The sequence below is a fragment of the Hemiscyllium ocellatum genome, chromosome 14 (genome assembly GCF_020745735.1).
Source record: "Hemiscyllium ocellatum isolate sHemOce1 chromosome 14, sHemOce1.pat.X.cur, whole genome shotgun sequence".
Lineage (NCBI taxonomy): Eukaryota > Metazoa > Chordata > Chondrichthyes > Orectolobiformes > Hemiscylliidae > Hemiscyllium > Hemiscyllium ocellatum.
Window position 1 is genome coordinate 11007846 of NC_083414.1, and position 20739 is coordinate 11028584.

The 20739-nt window shown below is 41.7% G+C and overlaps 1 protein-coding gene across 3 annotated transcripts in view; it reads right to left on the reverse strand.

Annotated features, from left to right (window-relative positions):
- Positions 1–6399: 6399 nt before the first annotated feature.
- hemk1 (HemK methyltransferase family member 1) overlaps positions 6400–20739 on the reverse strand; it is a 134361-nt gene continuing 120021 nt past the window's right edge. For 2 of the 3 annotated variants that reach the window (XM_060835355.1, XM_060835356.1), the window contains exons 10-11: positions 16155–16268; positions 6400–9765 (exon numbers count right to left, since the gene is read on the reverse strand). In XM_060835355.1, the coding sequence (XP_060691338.1) occupies positions 9735–9765; positions 16155–16268 (145 nt within the window). In that variant the 3' untranslated portion in view covers positions 6400–9734. Of the gene's footprint in view, positions 9766–16154; positions 16269–20739 lie in introns of those variants that run through there. The other variant, XM_060835358.1, reaches the window with a different exon arrangement.

Genomic DNA, 20739 nt, shown 5'->3' on the forward strand with positions numbered 1-20739 from the left:
ACAATTATGAGGCAATAACCATCTCTGAGAGACTTTCCAACACTCAATCCCTCACTATCTGCATCCTGGGAGTTACCATTTACCAGAAATGGAAGTGCACGAACCATATAATTAACGTGGCTGAACAGCAGGTCAGAAACAGTGAATTCTTTGATGGTTAACTCTCCTTCTGTCTCTTAAAATTCTGCCCATCATCTAAAGGCATATGTTGAGCCTGTAAAGAATACCTCCCACTTGCCTGGATGAGTGTGTCTCCCCTAACACTTAAAAAGTTCAATACCATCTAGAACAAAACAACCTGTCCACTATCTTCAATATTCTCTCTCTTCATGACCAACACTCAGTAGCAGCAGTGTGTACTATTAAAGATACACTGCAGAAAGTTACCAAAGATCCTGAGGCAGCACTTTCCAAACTCATGATCACTTCCATTCAGAAGGAAGGGCGGCAGCTATATAGGAACAGCACCACCCGGAGGTTCCCCTCCAAGCTATGCACTATACTGACTTAGAAACATATCCCATTGTTCCTTCATTGTTACTGGGTCAAAATCTTGGAACTTTCTTACTGCCAAAATCGTGGATGTAGGTATGCTGAGAGTCAAAAAGGCAGCTCACCTTCTCTAGGGCAATTAGGGATGTGTAACAAATGCTGCCCTTGCCAATGAAAATTTACACAGAATAAGAAATAACTTGTGGTGAGTAAGAGCCCTCCTGGGAATAGGAAACAGCACAAGTTTCAGCATGGTTTTCTTACTTCAACCCGCTACTTAACAAAGTTAACAACTTCATTGCAAAGTGTTTTGGGATTTCCTAAGTTCTTAGAAGGTATTATAAAAGTCATGTGCCCACCTGGAACATTAACCTGCTTTTCTCTTTCAAATTCAGGGCTATCAGCATATATCTATATCTTTTCAGGGATCAAGACATATTTTAGCAAAATGCCTTGTTAATTTACGTGATAATTGTGCTAAATATGTGCACTGATCCTATGCCGCATGATAAGTTCCTGCCTGTTATTAGACTAGAATGCTCTGCAGGGAACCCTATTCCACTTGCACTTGTTCAGTTTTCTAGTAAAGCTCAAGTTCTGGCGCCAGCTGCTGAACTCGAGGTTTGAGTTTAATTCAAGAGAACCCATCAGTCATACAGACGTGATTGCCAAAAACTCCCACAGCTTCAATTCCCACATTGCAGCTATATGAAAAGCACATTCCTGAAATGCATCCACAAGCAATACAACATTGCTTATGGCTGCATTTAAGAAACCCCCAGAGGGAAACCATTTGAGCTATAATTTACATTACATTGCTGATCCATTTTAAAATTTTAACCAGTGCAGTTATTATCCCTCCTGATTGTTTTTCAGGAATGCTGGCTTGTGGTTTCGTCTGCCAGTGCTTTGTAGGTGCACTAAAGAATCCCCGTAACTTTATGCAAAACATTATAACGTACAGCACAGAAACACAATCTGCTCCTGATAAGCCTCTTCCCATTCTATTTAATTCATCTGAAACTATTGACATGTCTCCCACACTTTCTCCATCTTGATGTTTTGCCTCCCCCTAAATGTTCACTTGAATCACTTGGTGTGTTGGCACATTTCACACTGAAACCACAGTCAGGGTCAAGAAAGTTTCTCCGGAACTCCTCATTGATTTTTTTTCTGGGGGCTGTCTAATACTTAATCCCTCAGGGTTGGAATTTCCCACACAGTTTGGTTTGCATTCTAAAACCAAACATGAAGACACACATGCATACATGGATTATACAGAGCCCTTGGAATTTAAAAAAATATCATGCTTTACCAGCATTACGCTGGTATGAATTAAAAGAAACATTAACATTTAAAACAAACCAGCATTTAGTATGAACTTGTTAACCATTCAAACCAAAAATAGCACTGTTTGCAAATATTTTCCATCTTGGGCAGGTTAGCAGCATTTTTTATAGTTAATGTGTCAAAGATTAATTTTCTCTCTGTTGTTTACTGAGATTGCTCCCAGTGCTCTGCTAACTCAGGTATAACACATTTGTAATGGGGGCTTAGTCATAATGGGACTGGAATGGTTTCAGCATTACAGCCAACAACTAAATAATATAGTTTTAAGATCAAATCTCACTATAATAACATGTTCAATGGTATCTGTGCCTTGTCCCCACAAAAGTCACCATGTTAACTTTTCACAGAGCTGCAAAGGGTTCACGGCTACACTTCTTACAAGAGGAAGAAGTTAGCAATGAATGCAGCATCATTCAAATGCTCAGAATAAGTACTTGAAGATTGCTCTAGTAATAATGTGGGACAGATTATACAGGTACTCCTACCACCAAAGAAAGAAAAGGGCAGTGGATGCATGAGAACACTACTACTTGTAGATTCACCTCTTAAGTCATACACTATCCTGACTTAGAAATCCACTACTGTTCTCTTATGTGGCTAAATCAACATCCTGGAATTTTTTTCGAACTGTTGATGTACAATATATCAGATGGTCTTAAGCAATTCAAGGCTTAACACCACCTTCTCAAGAGGAACAAATGCTGGCCGGGATATTGACATCCACATGCTGTAGAAGAATGAATAATAAAGGACGTTAATGGGCTAATAGATAATCTATACACTGTCATAGGATGCAAGGATATACAAAGACAGGACTAGGCCATTTAGGACAAAGTCGAAGAGAAATTGCTTCATCAAGAGTGGTGAGCCTGTGGCATCCTTTGCCACAGAAAACAATTGAGACCAAAATATTGAATGTTTTCAGTGACTGAAGCTATGTTACTGACCCGTTCCTTAACGTCAGGTGCAGAACTATCCTTGCTGTTTGTACAGCATAACCAAGCTGAGAGTTCAATCCAAATATAACCAGAATTATGAGGACCAAGGCTTCTTGGAGTGCTTGCACAAAGAACACAGTGTTCTCTGCTTCAAGCAGATGCATTGGCTACTCAAAACAACATCTCATCTTACAAGGCCCATTTGTTTATTGTGAATTGATGAGTTGGTTCCTTGCATGGAACTTTGCTCCACTTTGAGCCAACATTGGTCAAAGTGATGGTGCTGAGGTTCAAGAACGTGTTAACAAGGTCTACAAGTTACTCCAGAGGAAAAGGACACCATTAGTTAATAAAGTAGGTACTGTTGAATCATCATGGCTATGATAATCCTCAAAATAAAACCCTTGGGACTTTTGTTGAGAGGGACGTGGTATTCCTTGAAATTGATGATGAAATTGCCACAATTACAACCTAGTCTGATGGGTACTCTCAGTCTCATTAGCTGTCATGAATTTGTACCTCTAGAGCTACTTAGGAATATTTAATCAACTTCTATTAACCTCTCCAAAAATATTGTTTTTATTCATTCACTCATGGGCTGGGACAGCATCTATTAGCCCTAATTGCCCTTGAGAAGGTGGTGGTGAGTTGCCTTCATTAATCGGTGGGCGGCACGGTGGCACAGTGGTTAGCACTGCTGCCTCACAGCGCCTGAGACCCGGGTTCAGTTCCCGACTCAGGCGACTGACTGTGTGGAGTTTGCACGTTCTCCCCGTGTCAGCGTGGGTTTCCTCCGGGTGCTCCGGTTTCCTCCCACAGTCCAAAGATGTGCGGGTTAGGTGAATTGGCCATGCTAAATTGCCCGTAGTGTTAGGTAAGGAGTAAATGTAGGGGTATGGGTGGGTTTCGCTTCGGCGGGTCGGTGTGGACTTGTTGGGCCGAAGGGCCTGTTTCCACACTGTAAGTCTAATCTAAAAAAAAAACCTTTGCATTTGGTGAGGGTATACCCACATTGCTATTAGGGAAGGAATGCCGTGATTTTGACCCAATGACAGTGAAGGAAATGTGATATATTTCCAAGTCAGAATGGTGAATGGCTTGGAGGGGAACTTGCATGTGGTAGTATTCCTATGTATTTGATGCCCTTGTCCTTCTAGATGGTAATGTTGGTGAGGTTGGAGGGTGCTGTCTAAGAAGCCTTAAATGACATTTTGCAGTGCACTTTATAGATGGTATACACTACTGCTACTGCGTGTTGGTAGTGGGGGGGATGAATATTTGTGGGTGTGGTACCATCAATCAGCACGGCTTTGTAGGTGGTGCACAGGCTTTAGAAAGTCAGGAGGTGAGTTACTTGCTGCAAGATTCCTAGATGTATGAGAATTGGTTGTGTTTCACAGTTGGGTATCTGATGAACTCACTGTTTTGACTTCTGCAGAATAATAACTTTCATAAGACTTTGGGATATTGTTGGCATGAGTCACTGTCCTTGTAAGCGCAAGAAGAAAGGGAATTCCTGAATATTTACTGCCTTGCAGAGAAACTAAAACGGGTGGCAAGAAAGTACTTTGCAAGATGGAAAGAACCTGATTTGATGTTGTGTTAACATACATTCAATACGTTCCAAAGTGCTGGACAACCAGTGCATTATTTGATAAACTTGCAGTCTTTTATTTCCAAAAATGATTCCCTACTTAGCAGAGGCACATGAGAGCTCAAAGGATAGAAATTTGACCAGGGTGCTAGAGTGAAAGGGCTTTGACAGTCCAATATTGAATTTAAATGACTATGATGGAGCTGAGCATTGGCTTGATAGACCAGGGCTGATTATAATGATGTAATATGGCCAGCTCAGGGCTATCACTTCCTGAATTTCTAACTCAGGCTGCACACTTCTGTCTCTAACGAGATTAAGGAACTGTGAAGCACTCCAAAGGGACAAAAACCAGAAATTTCCCCAGGCCTTCTCCCTTACTCAGGACATCGCGTGATGTATTACTAAATCTTGTGAATTCTGGTGCAATAAACCATAAGTAATTGACTTATTCTGTGAAATGAGGAACAATCACAAGAAAAACTAGGAAATCTGCCTCATGGTTGCATAGTGGTTAGCACTACTGCCTCACAGCGCCAGAGACCTGGGTTCATTTCCCACCTTGGGCGACTGTCTGTGTGGAGTTTGCACATTCTCCCCGTGTCTGTGTGGGTTTCCTCCGGGTGCTCCAGTTTCCTCTCACAGTCCAAACAATGTGCAGGTTAGGTGAAATGGCCATGCTAAATTGCCCGTAGTGTTTGGAGTAGGTGAGTGGGTCTGGGTGGTTTCTCTTCGGAGGGTCGGTGTGGACTTGTTGGGCCGAAGGGCCTGTTTCCATGCTGTAAGGAATCTAATCAAAGCCTGCTCAAGTGCAGCTTTAAGATTTCCTTTCTCAAAGCATATCACAGATACAGCTTCCTTAAAAAGCTGCATCAGTAAGTCTGTGTTTGTCTGTCTGGAATACTTTTGTTGGTTAGATGAAAAGAAACTCATGGCTTTATTTGGTGGGTGGTGCCTGCTGCATGCAGATGCATGTGAGGCGGCATAGTGGCTAGGTGGTTAACACTGCTGCCTCCCAGCACCAGGGACCCGAGCTCAAGTCCACCCTTGAGCGACTGTGTGGAGTTTTCACATTCACCTCGAGCCTGTGGAATTCTCCTCCAGGTGCTCTAGTTTCCTCCCCCAGTCCATGGTGGATTAGCCATAGCAAATTGCTCATAGTCTCCAGAGATGTGTCGGCTAGGTGGCTTAGCGATGGCATTTACAGGGATGGGGTGGGTCTGTGGTGGGATGTTCTTTGGAGGGTCGGTGTGGACTCAAGGACCAAATGACCTGCTTCCACTTGTTGGGATTCTATCAGTAGACAGAGGAATGAAGTGCGTGGCAAATGTGCAGCCAGTAATGGTTGATGAAAGTGGTAGGGAACAAAAACATTTGGTGGCAATAGGACAGCCCAGCAACAAAGTTACCCTGGATGGAAGATTGGAATGGGATCTGAGGGAAGGATGAGGATGTCAAGTGTGAGAAGGAGATGGTATGACAGAGATGGCATGGACAGGATGGAATGACATGTGACTGGGATGGTATGAGAGGTTGGATGATGCAATGTCATTAGCTAAGCTATTCTTTCACTCAAGTACCCAGGTCAAATTTCTATGCCTTAGCTTTCATGTCCTCTGCTAAGTTGGGGATTCCTTTTGAGGGAAAAGACTGTAAGGTCTGGAAAGTTTATCAAATAGTGCATTGATCGTAAAGCACACTGAAACATGCTGAAGATACAAAAACACATAATAAACTCGGGCTTTTTATATTCCAATAATATCCTAAAATGAAGATTCAATTGATTTGAATGACAATATTTTAGAAAAGCTGCCTGGTCGCACTGATTCTATAGATAAGTCTCCAACTGCAGCATGTCAGTGCAAATCAGACACTCAAAGAAGGAACAGTTATGTTTGGATATAATTTGAAACCTAAAAATGGACTCTACTGGAACAAGATTTGTAGTTAGGAAGGCTGTCTCTTTGATGAAAGATTCTGAACAGAAGGAAAACGTATTTATTCCCCAAATAATGTTGAGGGCAGATCTCAACATTTTCAACTCACAATAAAACATTTCCCAATTCAATGATAATATTCCACAAAATCATAAGACCAGAATTTTGACAAAGTAGGTAATTAATTCCTAGGCTTGTTTGAACAGCTTCATGTAACTTATTTCCTGCGTGAGAAATTTTTATTCTGATAAAATCTTTGCTGAAATAGTGATTGAAATTCCTGTAATTAAGAAGTTCTGTTGCAATAAGGAAGCAAATTTGACCACAAATGCTCTGCGGGCCTCTGCTGGTAAAATATATATTAAACCATGATGCTTCAGTGGTTTAATTTCTGTCACACTAACACACATATTTATAGAATCCCTACAGTGTGGAAACAGGGCCTTCAGCTCAAAAGGTCCACTCCGACCCTCCGAAGAACATCCCACCCAAATCCATTCCCCATCAGTCTACAACTACTCCTGACTAATGCACCTAACCTACATATCCCTGAACAATTTATAGTGGCCAATTCACCAACCTGCACATCTTTGGACTGTGGGAGGAAACTGGAGCATCCAGAGGAAACCCAAGCAGACATAGGAAGAATGTGCAAATAGTTACCCAAGGCTGGAATTAAACCTGGGTCCCTGGTGCTGTGAGGCAGCAGTGCTAGCCACTTTGCCACCTAATGAAGTACTCTGCTGTGCAGTGTAGCTTCCCCAAGCATTTTAAAGAAAGGCTTTTTCTCAGCTTTCTCATCAAAATTGACAGCTGAGTGATGTAATCTCCCTTCCTCCCTGGTGACAAAAGGAATAAGTAAACTTGAAAGGATTCAGAAAAGATTTACAAGGATGTTGCCAGGGTTGGAGTATCTGAGCTATAGGGAGAGGCTGAACAGGCTGGGGCTGTTTTCCCTGGAGCGTCGGAGGCTGAGGGGTGACCTTATAGAGGTTTACAAAATTATGAGGGGCATGGATAGGATAAATAGGCAAAGTCTTTTCCCTGGGATGGGGGAGTCCAGAACTAGAGGGCGTGGGTTTAGGGTGAGAGGGGAAAGATATAAAAGAGACCTAAGGGGCAACTTTTTCACGCAGAGGGTGGTACATGTATGGAATGAGCTGCCAGAGGATGTGGTGGAGGCTGGTACAATTGCAACATTTAAGAGGCATTTGGATGGGTATATGAATAGGTAGGGTTTGGAGGGATATGGGCCGGATGCTGGCAGGTGGGACTAGATTGGGTTAGGATATCTGGTCGGCGTGGACGGATTGGACCGAAGGGTCTGTTTCCATGCTGTACATCTCTATGATTCTATGTACATATATCTATATACTGCTACACTACGTCTCTTGAGAAATCACTCATGGCCATTACATGAATTGCTTTCTTTTTGTTTAAAATGTAGTCACTGTTTAGTAGCTAATTTGAGCACAGTAACACACCCAAGCAGCAATTAAACATTTCTTTCTTTGGTGACAGTAAGAACATAATAAATAGGATCAGGCAATCTGACTAGTATATTCAACCATTTAATGAGATTGTGGCTGAACCATTACGTTGACTTATTGGGTATCAAAGGATTTTCAATGCCACTTTCAAATTGGCAAAATCTTAGTTTAACATTCCTTCTGAAAGGCAGCATCTTGACTTTTTTACTCAGAACTTTGAACATGTCTTGACTCAACAACGTATTGCTATCAACTGAGTAGGTCTAAGAGGCCCAGAGAGTTCCGCTGATTATAGAAGGACTGAAGAGGACATACTCCATAGGTTCAGGATCGGACATTAAAGGCTGGATGTCTGGCATTATTTTAAAAGTCTCTTATTAAAGAAATGAAATATTCGTGTCCAATAATGGCAACAAGCCAGGAGGAAAATTAGAACTACGTGTAACTGTAGAGTATAGTGGGCAATTCAATTTAGGTTTGGAATTTAGGAACGCTACCAGAGGCGAGGGGCTTCAGTTATGTGGAGAGGATATTCAGGGATAGTTCCACTTATAGCAGAGAAGGAGTCTTACTGAATTGATTTCAAAATTATGAAGGGTTCCAACATTCTTTGGCAAGTGAATAGAAAACCATAGGATATAGATTTTAAAATATTGACCAAAGAACTAGAAAGAAAATGAGGAGAAATAATTTCACATAGAGGGCTGTTATATCTGGAGTTGGCTTTCTGCGAAGGTGGTGAAATCAGATTTCATAGGAACTTACGAAAAACACCTGAAAAACTAGCTGATGACAATAAACTTACACGATAATGGGACAAAGTTGAGAGTAGTACAAATTTGGATAGATCTATAGATCTTCTAAGAGATTGCAAATGGTTCTCTTCTGTTACTGTGTAACTCTATGGCTTGGTAGCACAGAACTTGATTATTGCTGCAAAAAGCAGACACATGACTGAAGCTTTTTGTCTTGAATTTATCAGGACAGCCTCAAGAATACCAAGCATCAAAGGGAACAACAATTTGCACTGGATGAGGAAAGGCTGTAGACTGGTTGGGAAGAAGACCCAGCTTGGTCGAGAAATTACCACAGTGAATGTATTACAGAGCCATTGCCCCAGGCTTTTACCTCACCAGTAACATAGGCTGTATATCTCAATGACTGGTGGATTAAACAGCACAACCCTTTGGATGTTTATAATTGGCATAATATTGACAATACTCAGCTAGGCCGCACTTACAAAACTCAAAACATAATGTTAGATGTAATTCTGCGATTGAACAGCAGTTGCTAAGCAATTCAAAGTGATCTAAGAATTTAACTAACAATCAATTAAAGATTACCAGGCAGGGTTAACCTGTGGCTCATTGATTCTTGCTAGAAGATATATATATATTCATGACCTGGGACCTGTCCTTTACAGGGAAAAAAACAATATGTATTGTGTGTTTTCAAATTAAACAAACATTCCCTGGTGCATTTTCTACCACAACACCTTGATCACACAAGGCCTACTTGCTAAGCAGTACACTTTTCGTTAGTCCAGCTGTTTAGCTACTCCCTTTAAAATTTTTGATTCTGTGAATAGAAAGTAAAGCTGATTGTCATGGAAACTTCCATGGGGACAGTCCACTGACTTCTTCCACTTTGATTTGAATCCTGGGCATGTCTAAAAAAGCTTCCAGCCAATCTTCTCCCAGAGTTAGTGATTGATTAGAATCCACTCCCTGAAGAACTAGTGACATTTGTAGCATTATACATCAGAGATCTCAGTAAGAAGTTGCTCGTCGTAACAGATGCAATGCAAAACATTGCCCTTCCTTCCAAGTAGAAACTTTGGATCCATAAACAAATTCTAGAGTAGTACAGGTATATTTTGACACTTCCTATTAAGTATCTCTACGACAGAGTAAGAGCTTGGTCCTTCAATTGTTCAACTTCTCTGCAGTTCACAGAAACGCAGCCTGTAATGGGAACAAGTAAGTTTACAAATTTAAAAATCATTTCTAGCAAAACACCATAAACATTATTACTTTTAGTTACTTTTCATTTTCAACATATTTTGACAATTTTGGGAGTCAAATTTAAGACACAGTTTTCAATGATCCCTGTTTTCAGATTCTAAAGGCAGTGTGTATCACTCATTAATAACTCACTTGTAAGCTCCTGTGCTGATCCGTTGGTGCAGGGGGGAGGTGGAGAATGGTGGTGTAGAGGTAGCATTATTGGCAACTGATGTAATTTGAATTCAATTAATAAATCAAGAATTGAAAGCTCAGCTCAGTAATGGTGACCATGGCAGCCACCAACAATTGTCGTAAAAGTACTATCTGGATCCTTACCTAGTCAGGCCTGTATGTGACTCCAGACCTACAACAATATAGCTGAATCTTAACTGCCCCCTGAGATGGCCTAGTAAGCCTCTCAGCTGAAGAGCAATTAGGAATATGCAAGAAATGCCTGCCTCATCATGACACCCACATCCCATAAAAGAATAATTTACAAAATGCAAACCAACCTTTCATGACGCTTCAGAGCAATTCAAACCAATAAAACTGGCACTGAACTGTGTGAGAACAGGTGGCCAAAAGGCAAGTGAACAAGATACATCTTAAGGAGCATTGTAAAAGGAGAGAGGTGGTAAAGTTTAGGATGGGAATTCCAGAGCTTATGACATAAGCATCTGAAAGCATGGTCAATGTCAGACTCCAGGGTGACGTATAGTCAGGATTCAATTTGGGTCTAATATGAGTGAACAGGTTGATTCTCAACCTTCAGACCTTTGAGCACATAGCGGTAGGAGCTTCCACAAGGTGTGGGGTCAGACTGCAGGATTTGTTTCTTTTTCATTCCTGCTCTGCTAGCATCCTGCCTCAGCATTAAGGCTTTGTAGCTCAAAGCGTGGAGCAGCCTGCTATTGCCATTTTTGAACAATAAATCGCAAGCTCCCCCCAGCTATTACTGACAACGTTGCTCTGCTTCAAGGACAGCAACATTTACCATCTTCCTCTCTGGAAAGCTGGTCACTTGAGAGTTTGAAAGAGACAGATCTGGTAGTGTCCAGTTCATCAAAGTTAATTTTGCAGAAGGTTTGTACACCAGGGGATCAGTTCTATGGTCTCAATCCCAGTTTGTGTTAGCTGATAAGATACACTGTCCAGATGCACTCTCAAATTCAATCCCCCAGACCGTTCATACTCTGAAATGGAATCGACAATCCTCCAGAATTGCTCGAGTCTGCAGACATTAAAGACGAACTTTTGGACAATGTCTGAGCAACATCCAGGAGTAAAATCACAAAGTCACTAAATGAATTAGACATTGTTTAACCACCATTTTACCATAATTTTCCAGCTCCCCTTGACTCTGAAGAAGAGTTATATCATAATCAAAACTCTGTTTCATTCACCCCAGATGCTGCCAGACCTGCTGGGTTTCTCCAGCATTTTGGTTTTATTTCCAATCTCCAGTATCCACAGCACTTTGCTTTTATTACATGTAATTTTAATTTACTTTGAAGGCTTTGTTTGTTCAGTACAGTAAAATCACACTCAGTCGAACTGTATAGGGCTTGTCCAAAAATTTGTGTGAGGTAGAGAATATAAAGACATACCCTAGCAACCTGAGCCTACAAATGTGCTCTATATCAAAAGAAAAACAATTGAAAAACATGGTGACTCCATAAATATGTTTGCATTTTCCAATCCATTCATACCTTATAATGGCTGGATCTTGAATAATAATAAGCATTGAAGAAAGTTGGGAGTTGGCTCTGGAAAACCTCAATAATCTACTTCCATTTAGTATTCTGTTGTTGGAAATGGCCGATATAGTTTAGACAGTCGTTAATGCAGTCAAAATGTTTTCTGTGTTTTCGTGTTACAACCCAAAATCTTGAAGCATCTCTCTGACCCTCACAGCTTCAGCTAGGGAGATTGCTGTATGAGTGAGACAGCATTCATCAAATTCTTCAAGATCTTCAGCCTCCTCGAATGAAAACTGTATTGCATCTGCAATTGCTCAGTAGAACTGTCAGATTTGGCAGTGTCTGGTGTCATCTAAGATGAGTACGTTAGTTTCCACAGTTTCAGCTTCTGGAATTTCTATGCTGGGCAAGCAAAAAGAACCTCATCATTGGAATGATTAGCTCTTCCTCATCCTTGATGCCTTGTGAAGTTGTAACCTTTTTGAACTCAGCATGGTAGAGGCTGCCAGTATTTGTGGCTTCTGTCACTATCTATCATGGACTAATAAAATAGATGAGTTATACTCCTGCCTTTTTATAATCTGAGATCACTTGTCCATGGTTTTATAGATTCCTAAGCAGCACCAGAACTACAAGCTGAAGTTTGGCCGTGATACTGGGAGGTAAGAATGTCAGCTTGACACTCCTGAGGTCAGCAATGTTGGGAGGTGCACTGGGGCAAGGTTATAATGATGATAATGTTACTTTTGTTCCAATGATACATTTTGTCCATTTCACAATGGCAGTTTTGCCAGCTTTGTAACGTGTGGTTAGTGTTCTGACATTCACAAAGTAACATCTTGGTCAAAGGCCTCTTGGACCTACATAGCACGTGAAGTAACAGCTTTTCAGTGCTGCCCATGTGTCCAGACCACAGCAGTGAGACATTCCTTGCTTTTCTTTCGACGATTTGTTTCATCTTTCAACATTCAAGAATGATCTGGGAAAAGATGGTGAACTGTCCAGCTTCTTGTCTCTTGGTGAGTACTGATTCAGGACATGGGGAAGATCATGTTGCAGCTAATAACCTGTCATTGCAGTCCAATCTGCCATACCCTCACTGCTTTCCATTCAGAGGATGATGCCAGGTGTTCTCTTCAATTGCTTCAGCCATCCATCGCTACAAGTGGACACCATGTGGTCCAGCCTCCTTTCCAAGGTGATTCCCCTTTCCTGCAGGATTGAACTTGGATCTGCTTGAAGTGCCATGAACCATGTTAGTGCAGGTACCCCAAGGTTGGGGAAGGCAGCCATTCTCATCATCTTCCTTGCTGAAAAGAATGCCAGCTTGTCAAACTGTTCCAAGCCTTGGGTTTCAGAATGATTGACAAACGTGACAGTGGAATCTCCAACTCTTTATGAAGCCTTTTGTTTCACACCATTGTGATCCACTTGCTGTATCAACTTCACTTTGTTTACAATCGACAACTTGTTACCAGGTTTAGACATACTGGCAGATTTCGATATCTAATACCACTCTGACTGGTTGGCATGGCTCATATGACAAGTGTGCACAGGTAACTTGGATTTACCAGTCTGGAACTAGACTTATCATGAGTCTCCTTATTTTGAGTTTCTTACCCTGCTGGCAGGAATGGCTGAATAAGTTACCACAACCACTGAATAACTTACCATAACTTACCACCGCCGTGAGCGGCACAGTGGCACAGTGGTTAGCACTGCTGCCTCACAGCGCCCGGGTTCATTTCCCGCCTCAGGCGACTGACTGTGTGGAGTTTGCACATTCTTCCCCTGTCTGCGTGGGTTTCCTCCGGGTGCTCCGGTTTCCTCCCACAGTCCAAAGATGTGTGGGTCAGGTGAATTGGCCACGTTAAATTGCCCGTAGTGTTAGGTAAAGGGGTAAATATAGGGGAATGTGGGTTGCGCTTTGGCGGGTCAGTGTGGACTTGTTGGGCCGAAGGGCCTGTTTCCACACTGTAAGTAATCTAATCTAACCAGAGATTTCAGGTTATCGAAATGTGATTACACTGTGTGAATATATGCTGCTATTATAAAAGTAATGGATAGGGAGAGGCAAGGCATTTTGGGGTAGATGAGGCAGATGTAGGTAGGAAGGCATATGATAAAATTTGCAGGACTATATCCAAGCAGAAGTTCACAACCCACAGCTGGCACTGAAGCCATTTACTGGTGAATTTCAAGCCAAAGCCCTGTTCCTAGAATCCACGTCATTGTAAATTATTAGATAAGACTCTGAGGAAGTGAAACTGCATATTTGAAGCTATTTTGTTCTCAGCTTATTTCCGGTGTTTGTGAAGCTGACAGCTCATTCCAAAAGAAAGGGGGTGAATAATCTGCCCCAGGAACTTCTAACAATACAGTCCTGAGGTTTCCTATGGGGGTATTGTTAGTCTGTTGTGAGGGAAATATTCACAAAAGGACTGTTCCCTATGGTATCACAGATCAGCTTTAACTCCATTACAAAGACTTAACAAAGACAAAATATTTTCAGGGCGCCAACATCATGACACAAAAAATCAACAGCTTTATCAATTTTGTAGGAATTAGATGCGTTTTTGATTGATTGGGCGAGTTGGAGATTTTTGGTTTTGCAATCAGCAGATTCTTTTCTAGTCTGGCCTCATTTCAATATCCCTTTACCCTCCCCCACCCCCCCCCACAACCCATTTCCCTGGATTATCTACTTAACTCATTCTTAAATGCGATATGCAGTTTCTGCTTCAGTGACTAACTTAGATAAGCAAGTCTGAATGTGTAAAAATATTTTTCCTGTTAACATTCCTAAATCACTTCCATTTAATCTTACAGCAATACCTGAAATAACTCCACAGAGGATGGTATCCCATCACCAAGTCACTGTTGATTTACATGTGGAAAGTCCCCTTGACACTGATCCAGCTCCCTTAGAGCTAGCTCTCAGAGTGTCAGAATGATCTAACAGTCCTGCTTATATGTCAGCCAGGGCTCACTGATTAGTCCAGATTAATGGTCCCAATTAAGGAACTCATATTCTATGAGGTCTACTCTGCTAACCTCATTACAATCACTAAATCCCCCCCCCAACCCACCCATGTTTGAGTCTGAGGACAGAGACTGGTTCTTCTTTTGTACCTCCTCCTGGGGCACCAGGTCAGGTTATTCCAACTCTGCTTCTAATATGGGAGTCCATGTAATGTAAAAGATGCGTGCAGTTTTTCTATCATTGTCCCAGTGTTTGACGAATGAACCTTACGCATGTTCACGCTTTCTTTCTACATACTAGGCCCAGTCTTTGAAGGCAGCATCGAACGATTTAAGCTTTTCAAACAGCGGCATGATGCCAGAAATGCTGATCCAAATCAAAGACAAATATTGAGATCTAATTTCTTCAGTAGCGTATTTTTTTCTTTCGTCGTCACTGAAGTAACTCCACAGGGGTCGTTATCCCACCACCAAGTCACCCTTTATTTACATGTGCATAGTACTTAAACTGGCTCTTTTAGAACCAGCACTCAGAGTGAGCAGAACCTCAGACACTCCTGTTTTTACCTATCAGGGGCTCCCTGATTGACCAGAATATCTGTTCCAATCAGGGAGTTCATATTCTATGAGGTGACCTCGTTACAATCACTACAATACTCATTTAACTTTACCATTTAACAACCGAAAGGACTCTGTCCTACCCAATCACTTAAATGATTTTAAATTTTTTATTCTTTCATGGAACCCAGCAATCACTTTTGTTGCCTCCGTTGCTAATTAACATTGAACTAAGTAGCTTGGTAGGCCATTCAGAGGGCAGTTAATGGACAACTATATTGCTGTGAGTGTGGAATATCATGTAGGCCAGACCAGGGAAGGACGGCGGAAAGGACATGACTGAACTTGTTTCAAATTGCCCTTTAATTTTATTCAATGAAGTCAGCCCAAGTTTTCAAAGACTGTACCAGACAAATTTCTTGTGCAGCTCTGTTGACCCCTGAATCAGAAACCTTTCTCTACTGTAGAACCCAAAACTGTACACAATACTCCAACTGTGGTCTGAATAGAGTTTTATATGTACTAAACATTAATCCCTATTTTTATGTTCCATAGAAGCTGGAATGATAGTGTATCAGTGTTCCAGAAGCTTTTTTAGTGTTGTGTGAGCTAAAATATCTCTCTGATCTTCCAGTTCAGCTGTACATGAACTTTAATATATTTTACTTTTATTAATCTAAGTTTACTATATCACGCTTAATCTCTTCTTCAACACGTGATGGCCTGAGTGCTTTGGGGATGGAAAACCTGCATTTTATGTGGGGTAAATGGTCTCTTTTAGAACTAGATCTTTCTTAAAGAAATTTGCTAGATAGGCAAAAAAATCCACCTGTTTCTGGCATTTGCCTAGGATATAGTAAATAGTAAAAGATGGGTCAACCAGAAGTTAATTCTCAGAGTAAGTAGCTCCTTAAGTGTGGTTTATGTTTAAACGACTTGGCTTTCATTCAAAAACATGTTCTCTCAAAGCAACATTTAATTTAAACAGAATTCAATTTGAACTCACTCTGTTGGCTTTACAGACTTCCAACTCTTTATAGCTTCCGTGACAAATAGTATTTTAATCATTGTCTGTGTTCATTTTTTAAAAAGAATGTTCATACTTACTTTCCACAGAAGTCACGGTGGGTAGCCCTGTAGGTGAGCTGCAAGTCAGCATATTCCTGAAGCCAATTTTGTATCATTTCTGGATGTCTGGGATCCACCTCGAGGAAAACCTTGCTGGAGTAAAGAAGAAGCATGCTGAGGGAAATGTGGGAACAGAAGGAGGCCATTTGTTCCCTCAAGCTTGTTTGGTCATTCAATGACTGATTGGCAACCTACCTCAATCATTCTGACTTTATACCATTCTTCTCAAAATGGTAGATTAATAAAAATATGTCAACAGAAAGGAAGCACCACACGAAATGAACAACTTTCATTTATATGGCACCTTGCATGACCTCAATATAGTCCAAATGATTTTAGATAGCCAATGAAATAATTTTGAAGTATAAACCCCACTGTTATGATGGAGGAAATGCTGAACAGTAAGCTCCCACAAACAGCAATGAGATAATCATCCAACATGGTTTCTGTGATACAAAAATAAAATCTATTGCAAATACTCAGCATTCAGGTAGGAGAGCTGGTGAGAGACACATGGTGACTTTGTTCAGGAAGGCCCCCGATCCATTTGCCAATCCAGTAGCAGCACAACCACTTGTGGGCCCCTGGAATCAAACCCCTGGTGGTGGATGTCACACCTGGTGGGAGCTGCATGCCAATCAGTGGATGGCAGCTCCTGGTGCTTAGGGGTGCCACTGTGGATGCTGTGGCTAATGTTTAATCTGAAAAATGGAGAGCAGTGCATCCTCTATACTGCAGCAGTGTGAGTGTCAGCCTAATTCTGCTGTTATACAAGGAAGAGAGTCTCAATGATGAAATTGATTACCATTCTTTTGAAATTTTTGGGGGAAGGGTGCACATCACTGGAGTTTAGATCAGAGTGTTGCTGGAAAAGCACAACAGGTCAGGCAGCATCTGAGCAGCAGGAAAATTGACGTTTCGGGCAAAAGCCCTTCATCAGGAATAGGCCTGAGCTGCTGTGCTTTTCCAGCACCACTCTGATCAAAACTCTGGTTTCCAGCATCTGCAGTCCTCACTTTTGCTTTGCACATCACTGAAGCCTACTCAGGAGAACAATTTTATTACTTCAAATTTTCTCCTGCACTCCTACAGATTTCAAGGAGTACTCTGTGACCTATGATGTCTCCAAAGTGTATACACATTATACACAAACTGTACACATTATGTATAGTTCCAGAAAGAAGGAACATGATTTCTCAAACTGGCAGATTCTCAAGCAAAACAGGTCAAGATCACACATCTGCATGCCATGCTAATTTTGTCTCATTTTCCTGAGCATTTCTGGGTTAACAGTTCTCGTTTTGCAGTGGTAACGTCCCTATCTCTGGAGCTGGGTCCCCGGTTCAATTCCCACCTGCTCCAGATGTGGTGTCATAATAACTCTGAAAAGGTTGCTCGGAAAAAAACTAGAGCACTGGCGGCTGCTGATTACCTGCTCCTCTTCCACAGCTATGTTCATGTTTGGGTGTCCTTGGAGAGGGAGCATGCAATACCCACCAATATGCTTGACGGCTTTAGAGAAAGGTGTGTTCAGTGGAGGATGCAGTGCTTTATCTGCCCTTCCACTCTGTTTTGATTTAACCCCTTCTCCCTCCCCTTTTGTGGTCTATATTGTCGTTGTTGGGCATCATGCATAATTTGAGCAACAAGAAACATGGGTGATTAAAGTTAAAAATCCCATGAGTGATTTGGTGATGGAAAAGTTCTGGAGCATTTCCAGGTTCTTGTGGCATGGATGATAGTGTCTCTACCTCTGAACCAAAGAATGAGGTTAAAGTCCTATCTGCTCCAGATGTATTTTAAGAACATCTCTGAACAGATATTGTGAACATGATGAACAATAACACAGTAGCTGCTGGCACACTTCAGGAGCTCACTAAGTCATGTACACTGCAGGGGCTCTAGTGTGCCATCGCCTCCTAAAACACATTCTAATTTAAGTTTCTTTTGAGATCTTGCCTTCTCTTGCAGTTTCTCTTTGGGGGCTGCCACTGTTCAAATTTAGCTCAGTTGCTTTAATTCAGTTTCATGTGGTTGAATTTGGTTTCATTGTTTTAATTAATTTATTAAAAGGGCAAAAATAGAGACTGACTTGACTGCCCGCCTCTTTCACAGTTATATCTGCACTATGTCTCCTTGAAGAGGGAACTCGTGGTGTTGCTGGCACAATTCAGGCTCTTTACAACTTGTACGTAGCCTGCAAAATTATATTCTAATTTAAATTATTCAGATTCCTTTGAGACTTTGTTGCTAGCTACAATGCTCCTGTAATAGACTGGAACATGTCTAATCTGGTTCAATTTGTTGCTGGAAAAGCGTAGCAGGTCAGCCAGCATCCAAGGAGCAGGAGAATCAACATTTCGGGCATGAGCCCTTCTTTAGGAATCATGCCCGAAACGCCAATTCTCCTGTTCCTTGGATGCTGCCTGACCTGCTGCGCTTTTCCAGCAACACATTTTCAGCTCTGATCTCCAGCATCTGCAGTGCTCACTTTCTCCTAATCTGGTTCAATTTCAGGTTCAGTGTTTTCATTGATTTATCAAATTGAATGACTAGAGATTTGTGGGACAAAGTGGTGGTGTTTGCAGGAGGCAGACATAAGTAATGCTGCATTCTGCAACAAAACCTATTGCCAAGAAAAGGATAGGCTTTGTGTCTTGTTTCATATTTCATAAGACCGGCCTGGAATCCATTATAATAACATTAAGTCACAACTTGTTGCAATTTACATGTCAGGGCATGACTGGAAATCAAGGGGCAATGGTTAGATTCTCTCTTGTTGGACATGGTCAATGCTGGCACTTGTCTGACATGAATGTTACTTGCCATTCCTTGGTCTAAGCCTGGAACTTGCTGCATTTGCATACCAACACTTTAGTATTGGAAGGACTGCAAATGGTGCTGAGCATTTGCTGAGCAAATACCCTGTGATTGAAGTAGTTGAAGATGGCTTGCCTATCAGGAAGACCTGTGGAGTCCCTGCACAGATGTTCTCCTGCAAAGATGTCCTGTAGCTCTGATGACGGACCTCCAACATAAGACCATAAGGCATAGGAGTGGAAGTAAGGCCATTCGGCCCATCGAGTCCACTCCGCCATTCAATCATGGCTGATGGGCATTTCAACTCCACTTACCCGCATTCTCCCCATAGCCCTTAATTCCTTGTGACATCAAGAATTTATCAATCTCTGCCTTGAAGACATTTAGCGTCCCAGCCTCCACTGCACTCTGCGGCAATGAATTCCACAGGCCCATCACTCTCTGGCTGAAGAAATATCTCCACATTTCTGTTCTGAATTTACCTCCTCTAATTCTAAGGCTGTGTCCACGGGTCCTAGCCTCCTCGCCTAACGGAAACAATTTCCTAACATCCACTCTTTCCAAGCCATGTATTATCTTGTAAATTTCTATTAGATCTCCCCTTAATCTTCTAAACTCCAATGAATACAATCCCAGGATCCTCAGCCATTCCTCGTATGTTAGACTTACCATTCCAGGGATCATCCGTGTGAATCTCCGCTGGGCACGCTCCAGTGCCAGTATGTCCTTCCTGAGGTGTGGGGACCAAAACTGGACACAGTACTCCAAATGGGGCCTAACATACACAACTATCTTTCTTTGTACCACATAGGACTCCACCGAGTGGAAGATTTTCCCCTCAAATCCTACTGATTCCAGTTTTGCTAGGGTTCCTTGATGCCACACTTGGTTAAATGCACTCTTGATGTCGAGGGCAGTCACTCTCACCTCATCTCTGGTGTTCAGGTCAATGAGAGGGAGAAAAGAAAAGCCAATACTAGAGAGCCACTGACTGTATTTGGTTCGGTGGAACCATGTAAGGGCAGTTGCAAGGAGCTGGACCATAAGAAGGGAGCAAGTGGAGAAGGATAGTATTATGGTCAACAACAATGAACACTGGAAAATTTCAGAAGAATAAAGTGATGTACTGTCATCCCAGTCACTAAAGACATAGTACATGACACTCAAATTCAAAACATCACCAACAAAGTCAGCTTGGCAGTGAAAGCATTTTCCAGCTGGGGTGCTACTGAGCCAATTACACCACAAATCTCAAGTCTGTGTGGTTTATCTGATCTGGATTTTGTCATAAATTTTGCTCAGAAGAACATTGAAAGACAACATCAAATAGGGGATACAATTTTAAGGAGATTGCAACAGCAGAGCAGCCTGGGTGTAAATGTGCACAGATCATTGAAAGTGACAGGACAGGTAGACTGTGTGGTAAATAACATTCAGTATCCTCCACACTACTCACCAAAGGTTCTTACACAGCAGCTTCCAAGGAAGGACGTGAATGTGTTGGAGAGTGCAGAACAAGTTTACAAGAATGGTTTTAGGAATGAGGCACTTGTTATGATGATAGATTGAAGAAGTTGGGACTGTTCTTCTTGAAGAGAAAAAGGTTGAGAAGAGATTTGACCGAGCTTTTAAAAACAATGAATGGGCTGAGTAGATTACATAGGGAGAAGGTGCACCCATTTGTTGAAGGAACAAGAACATGTGGGTATAGTCTTAAAGTGATCTGCAAAAGAAGTCATGGTGA